This window comes from Antrostomus carolinensis, unplaced genomic scaffold (genome assembly GCF_000700745.2).
Source record: "Antrostomus carolinensis isolate BGI_N321 unplaced genomic scaffold, ASM70074v2 scaffold91, whole genome shotgun sequence".
In the NCBI taxonomy this organism is placed as follows: Eukaryota; Metazoa; Chordata; class Aves; order Caprimulgiformes; family Caprimulgidae; genus Antrostomus; species Antrostomus carolinensis.
In genome coordinates this window covers 1974-9767 of record NW_010294518.1, presented here as the reverse complement: position 1 = coordinate 9767, position 7794 = coordinate 1974, and the positions used below count along the sequence as shown (strand labels likewise).

General features: G+C 34.4%; 1 protein-coding gene across 1 annotated transcript in view; it reads left to right on the top strand.

The window, feature by feature from the left end:
- Positions 1 to 7580, top strand: part of LOC104532420 (voltage-dependent L-type calcium channel subunit beta-2) — a gene marked incomplete at both ends in the record, with an annotated part of 13997 nt that extends 6417 nt beyond the window's left edge. Inside the window, 3 exons of the mRNA XM_029087382.1 lie at positions 3847 to 3866; positions 7136 to 7216; positions 7522 to 7580. Coding sequence (XP_028943215.1) covers positions 3847 to 3866; positions 7136 to 7216; positions 7522 to 7580 — 160 coding nt within the window. The remainder of the gene's footprint in view (positions 1 to 3846; positions 3867 to 7135; positions 7217 to 7521) is intronic.
- Positions 7581 to 7794: the final 214 nt, after the last annotated feature.

The following is a 7794-nucleotide window of genomic DNA, read 5'->3' as shown; positions in this document are numbered from 1 at the left end:
AATACCTTGTGGTACAGGAGAAAAAGCAGCAATAAGAATAAAAATGTCTGCAGTAGCATAAAGAACAGCGTTATTTTTTAATAACAGGATCTTTTAGTTTCACAATTCTGATAATGAGGATGTGCTTCACATAATATTAGCATCCTGGATATGTTTTGCCTTTTGTGACAAATTTTTCACAAATACTAATTTATATTTAGAACATCAACAGACAGATTTAACTTTAGATAGGTTGGATTCAAAAAGTATGAAGCAAATACATGGCAAGTTGGTGGAGGAAATTGGCATTAGCTCCTTGAAAAAAGCATAGCAGAAGATTACAAAAAAAAGGAAAAAAATTCTACTAAATTCAGCGGCTGCATTGTGGATGTTTTCTCTTCTCCTGAGAGAGAAAATGTAGATTTTGAATACCTGAAATCAGAAAATATTAATGAATCTTGCTAGTGCTTTTTCTACTGAGGCAAAGATATGTATTTTCCAATCATATTAGTTTGTATGGAGCCTGGTCTACAGAGCAGACATCTTGAAATGACCCTCAAGATTTTAAAATATTTACATGGACATTAACAGAGAGACAGAGGAATTCAATCAAGTTATGATTCATTTGATTAAATGAATTGAAAAATGTATCTGTCTTTCTTGTGAAACCATGAATTTGGTTGTAACAACCAATGTTATTACAATTGCAATTTGTTTATCATAATTCACCTTAAGTTCCTATCTCTCTCTTTTTTTTAATATATATTTTTAGTTTACTAGTATGTGTCCATCACAAGTCTGTAGAACACGTCTTAAATCTTTTAAATGGCTTTAAACTGACATATTTACTGTTAAGGCCCACTTTTTCAACAACCTGCCTTTTTGCATTAAAAGTGTCCATGGGCCTGTGTTGTAATTTTATAGTTAGAGCATCTGATATGCTGTAGTATTCTTTTTTATCCTAAAAACATTTGGAAATGAGTCCATATGAAAATTCCAGAATGTTGCATGGAATTTAGAGGTAAGAGAACAGGTAGCATACTTAGGTTACCAACTGATTAATTGCTAACCATCCTGTAATTTTCATTGCATTGAATCATTTCTTCAGACAGTAGTTTTCAGAAACATGGTTTTCTGGAGAAAGAAGAAAATTTGGTAAAATGTGTTCAGTAACATTGAAGATTTGAAGAATATTTATGAATAGTTCAGATTAGCTTTTTCTGTGATACTAGGATTTTGGGTCTGCACTTTTTTTTTTTTTTTTTTGCTTATCTTAAGGCATCCCAAGAAGGGTGAAAGAGGCATAGTTTGTCTAACACAAGAACTCAAGTGACTTTGAAGAACAGTTCAATTATTATTCCCTCTTTTTAAGGCCTCTTTTTGAAAGGATAATAAATGACAAATACATGGATTGTTTAATGGGTTGAAGAGATTTTAACTGAATAACTTAACTTCATACTTTGACTTTGAGTCAGGGATTTTTTTCAATATAAACTAGTGCCACAAAAACAAAAAAGCTAAACAAGGTGAAGAAACAGTGAAAAACAAATTAAAAGGAGGCTCATAGCCATTTAAATAATCAATAGTATATTGATATAGTAATCAATCCACACAGTCCTCATGGGCCACCAGACAGGATGAGGATAATGGTGAAAATGACTTGGGAAAAAACCCAGTGAACTAAAGATAATTTACAGTAAAAGAACTACCAATGAAGATGTTACATAGTATGAAGACTGAGAATGAAAAAAGGAGATAGTCATATCTAGCTGATCATGCTGCATTTCTTTTTTACAGGAAAAACTTAACAGCCCTGATTTTTCTTTACTGACAATTTAGTTGAACATAGAACTGAAGGAGTTTTCAGATGCCTTATTATGAGTGATTTATAGCATCTGTGCTGGCCTGTATTCAAGAGAAGATAATATGTTCCTTTTATACTTATGAAGAGGATGAAGGAACAGTGTTGCTAGAAGAAAATGTTATGTGATTTTTGTGGCTGTTTTTTGGAGCAGGAGTCTAGAAACAGGGTGCCAATCTACTCACAGGCTTGCCTAGTAAGGGCAGGCTCAAAGGCACAGTTCTGTAACTCAAGGATTGTCAGGCATCATGCATCAGATCTGTGAATAATTCAAATGGGAACATATACTTTATTCAGACAGAAGCGATCGCTGTCCCAAGTGTCTCGTAAATCAGAAGCTGCATGTAGGCTTGACAGAAATATTTATTTGTTGCATGATTTAATAGCACATGCTGCTGTATTAGTTGATGTTCACTCATCAAGCACCTGAAAGCAGATCACTAAGGTGGTTTCATAATAGTTCACAATGTTTAATTATGGGTTTGGATAAAGTCAATGCAAATTATACTGCTTACAAATATGTTTAGAGTTAGAATCAGTTTGACATAATGACAGGGCAAGATAAGCATGTGTCACCAGAGTGTGTCAGGAGGGGGTAAGATCTTTACACACAAGGGTGATGTTGTACAGCATGTTTGTGGATCGCTTTTGTGTATGTACTTCCTTTCTGAAGACAGATTTAATACTTTACTTAGGACACGATTGAGCATTGTAAGCAAGAATGCTTTTGGTTTGTTTTGTTTTGGATATTGTTAGCAGGTATCTGTTGGACTCAGCATTCATGGTAACATGGCTTTGCATTTTGAAAATGTACTTATTTCTGAGTCAATGATGATTTTTTCTTCTATTATTACTTACTTGCCAAGAATGGTAAATATTTCATATTTATAGTGTAAGCATTGTGTGCTGTGTATTCTTTTGGGGTAGAGGTTGAACAGTAGTGGTTTATTGTATTCACTTCCATTTTGCCCTGCCTACATCCTCACTCTTTACAACAGGATCGAGGTCTCTGAGACAAGCTGGGATCAATTTCCTTTCTTCTGCTACCCATTTTCTTTTAGTTTTCACTATTAGTAGCTCTGCTTTTATTATTTAAAATAAATGTATCTTCTGACTACTGTGCATTTTTAGTTAAAATGGTTTAAAAAGCCAATTGTAGTCCACACTGAGATAAATCTAGATATTATTGTACCAGTATCAGACAGATTTTGTCTTCAAAAGTGATTTTTTTTCTGCTCCGTAATTTCCTATAGACACACTAGTGACACTTCAAATTTCAGTTCGTGGTCACCATTTTGAATTAGAGTTCATTGCTATAAAATAATTCAAATATTGTTGGCCAGGTTCTGTTTTTCGCCTTGGTGAAAGTCTTATCTGTTCCAGTGAACTAGTTTGGATTTATACTGGTATACCAAGAATGAACTTGACTACTGCTCTGTCTTTAAGAGAAAATCTGTCTATGTCTGATGTAGCTGTGTAAGAGGATCAGAGAAAAATGTTAGAGTAGCTGTTACAGATTGCCTTCTGTCTTCTGTTCCTGATGTACTGCACCTTTAAATTTTTCCCTTTGTTTTATTGTGTTTTGTACTCATGGTTGGGTTTTTTGTTATTTATTTATTTAATTATAACTCTGGACAGTTTTATTTTTCTTTACCTGTTATTTCCTTTTTAACCTATCTTTACTTTCCCTGTCATCTGATAATTCTGAATTGTTTGTCTGTATATAGCTATAGACATAGATGCCACTGGCTTAGATGCAGAAGAAAATGATATTCCAGCAAACCATCGCTCCCCCAAACCCAGTGCAAACAGTGTAACATCACCCCACTCCAAAGAGAAAAGAATGCCCTTCTTTAAGAAGGTAACACCGACTTCCAAGCTCCCATCTGTCCACCTGCTCACCTGCACTGCGTCACATTTCTAGTCCTGTTAACTGTCTGCGTCCTTTGACAAGCCAATAACATGCATGCTTTGTTGTTCTTTGTTTCTTTTCCATGCTGCTGTAGCTAAGCAGAAGCAGAAATCGGTAAGTTTATATCGACATTACCTGTGTTTATCCTGCCACGGCATCATTAGCATTATTATCGCAGGTTAACAATGCAGCTATTCTGTAATTAAGGAAGTAACATATCAAGCTGTTAGTGGATTCAGTACATGAAAATAAACCAGTCCTGAGTTCAGTGGGTCAGTGAAACTCTGCTACAGTACTTATCCTTTTTGATGGAATAATAGGACACATTTGGAAGGCCTTGATAGAAATTTATTTCTAACAAATCCATACAATGCACTTCTCTAGTGTATGGTTATACTTTCTATCTCTAACTTTCTCAATTTTTTTTCCCTTATAACTCAGTCTATTGAAATAATTATTGGAATCTAATCAGTTACTCAGATTGTACTTAGAAATCAAATAGTCAAAACAGTTGTATTTTTAATTTAGTCAGTATTTAAACTTCTAATTCACTAGGTGCAAAATCTGCAGGTGAACAAGACCAGTAGAAAACGCCAGTTTTATTTTGACGCTTTACTTTGAGTTTTTCCTGTTGTCATGTATAAATTATTGGCCAAATGTTCTTGCCATCCATCAGTCAGACTTTTTTAGTATCTTAGCTGTTGGAAATGGTACTTGTGGTTCCCAGGAGAGCCAATGTCTCTCCATAGGTAACCCAGATAACTACAGAATTATGCAATTGGTATCCTGTTACAGCAAACTGCAGTACGTTTCTAGGATCTTTGCTGGAATAAGTCATCAAGACATTAGGTAGCAGCCAAACTATGCAGTTTCTACTTTTTTGTTTTTAAATCTCAGTCTTCATTCATTTCTTTTTAACCACTCACTTAAATCTACAGGTAACAACACACACTTATAGTGCTTATAAACAGTGCCAAGTGACACTGTTGCCATTTCTGTGGGTTTCATGTTTAGTAAATAAAACTTTTTTTCTATCTCTCTTTTCTTCTTGCACTCTTCTAAATAATATTAGATCCTTCTTACTTCCAGAGTGACTAGTATTTGCTTCAGTAGGGTCTGTTAAGTACCATGTCATTCACAGCCCACGATGGAAATCAACAGCAGTTTCTTATGTCTGAGCATTCTTATTTAGTCATATTTATAAACGAGTATAAGTGCTAAGGAAGAATAATACATGTTGACATGTATTGGATGCTGTCTGTATAAGCATCTTCTGAAGATGCAGCTTTTAGATGAACCACCTTGGACCTGGACCTGGATGGTGGCTAGGCCCATCTCTCTCTTCATTCTGTGGTGCCTCTTTTCTTCTGTATCAGAATCATTACTGCTTATAGTGGTTTTTGTAATACTAACATTTACAGTAAATACTGGATGAGCATGCCAAACTAATCATAGTCAAACCACTGACCAAAAGCCATATAGTCAAAACTATGTTAGTTTTTATTGCGAGCTCATATTTGAACTTGAATCTGCAAGTGAAAACTGTATAGCTCAGTGCCAATCCCTTAGAAAATACTAGATTCTTTAATGATAAATTAAGTAACTTTTATGCTTCCATTACATAACTTTTAATCAGTTTTCCGCTGACAGCTTCATTACTTCAAACTGTAAAGATTAGAGAAAAAAAAAAGCCTGTTTCAATAGAACAGATTTTAAAAATACCCCATATTCCATCAAATGAGGTAATTTCTGTGCTTTCCCTGATTTTCAAATAGCTGGTTAACTTCTAGCATGAATACCTTTGGTTGAGTCAGCCACATTAAGACAAAGATCTGTAGCGTCAGGACACTCATGCTATTAGCACTTATATATCTGTAGTGAATTTTTCTTAGGATCTGTTTCTAATATGCTTATCAGATGATTAGTAATGCTAGCAAGAACAGTGGAGGGCTACATTTTGATACTGGCACAGCATAATTGCAGGGTTTTGAAATGTATTGAGCCAGATTCTGCACTGTGTAAAAAATTCATTTCACATGCTTATGATGCCTTGGGCACTAGTATTCATTCTTATGTTACTAATGATCTGGTGAAGCTACAGGTAACAAAAATTAAGATAAATTACATAGAAAAACATTAACAAAAATGTTTTCCATGTTTTAGACTGCTTTAGACTGCTGCTTGTGTAGCATTTTGTGCTGTCACTGTATCAATGTCTGTCTTTGTGGTTTTGTGTTTTGGAATGTATATACTTATTTTAATGTTATTGTGAAATACCTTGCGATACATTGAGTACTGAAGCAACAAACAATGACTGTATTCTGTGATCTTGACTGATGTATATGTACTATGCAGGCATTTGAAAAATAGATCTGGCATACCTTTATCCATATCACCCACATGTTTCTGGGTTTGGATTTCAAGCATTTTTACCCCAAGACAAAGATAAACCAAACCCTCCCTTACAAACAAAAACTCTTTCTGATTAAACTCATTCTTGGTGATATATATTGAAAGCCAAGGAAAAAACCAACCAACCAACCAAACAAAAAACCCCAGTTTAATTTGTTTATATATATTTTTTTTATAATAATATAAAAAAATCACAATCTTTGGAAGCAGGCAATCTTTTTATCTTTGTATTTTAAAATATGTTTTATAAATTGTGCATGATACATCAGTAACAAGTTTGGTTAATATTATACTAACAGAATCCATTCTTGGGTGGTGATGGGAACTTCCCAAAGTGGAAGGATTGCTATCCCAAGCTCTGCTTATGAAGATTTTCTATAAATACTAACTTGATCAGTCATTATTTTGATTTAATTTGCAAGTGAATTGCAGGTGCAAATGTGGAAGTCAGACTATGAGTGCTCCCAGGGGAATTTGCAGTGGTGTCACAAGGTTTTGTCAAGCAGTGGGCAGATTTGAACATAAAAAAGAGATGTGTTATGCTTTTCCGCTCCCTTTTTGTTTTATTTTTCTCCTTCATAATTTGCCTCCACAAAATTTTGGTGAGAAACAGATGTCACAACTCTAGAGTAAATAATTTCAAGTCATTAACTATTGGAATAACCTTTTCAGTTAATGAGTTAGGAATTACAGAGTGGGACATGTGAATGTCTCCAGAATGACAGTTTTGTAGCTATCCAGAGCAAATATAAAAACAGCCAGGAAACCAAAAGTCAAGGAAAAACTTTTTCAAAAGAAATCCCTGAACCTGTTATGTCTTTATCTTGTCCTACCAGTTTTTGGGAAAAGTTAATCAATCCATGATTCCTGTGTTGGTGACATCACTGGAAATTCAGAGTTCTTAATATTGTAAGTACTGTGTAACACTGTCTCTAGGTGCTGCAATGCTGAAAGCTTTTTCTGTTTTTCAGACAGAGCACATCCCTCCCTATGATGTAGTGCCTTCTATGCGACCAGTAGTTTTAGTGGGGCCTTCTCTGAAGGGATATGAGGTAAGTGATTGTTGTGAATCATTTTATTTTGACATAAATATGGTGCTTCATTTGTATTTGAATGTTCAAAGGTAGTTAAGCTGAATAACATAATTTATTCATAGACAAAAATACAGAGTTTTTACTTCTACCAGATTCCTGCTTACATATATTTTACTTAGTATCAGAATTCAGATTAAGAATAAATTACTTACCTTCAAATCATATTGTTCAGATATAAGATCAACTTTATTAGATAATATCATTAGCATCAAGTATTATGAGTTTCCTATGTGATGATTAATTTGTTGTTGGTTTGCTTCTAGGTAACGGATATGATGCAAAAAGCATTATTTGATTTTTTAAAACATAGATTCGAAGGGCGGTAAGTACTCTGCAATGCGAATCTAGTTGAGTTCAGATCCTCTTTAGATACTACCAGGTTTTTGACAAATAATGACATTCTTGGCAAAATATGTGTAGAAAATTAGGAACGGCAGCTATTTCCTTGTTCAGTGGACTATAGTGCTTTCTTGGTAGACCACACTGAGTCTGTATTGCACTGGGGAGTATTCAGGAGCATGTATTTTTGAGAGTGG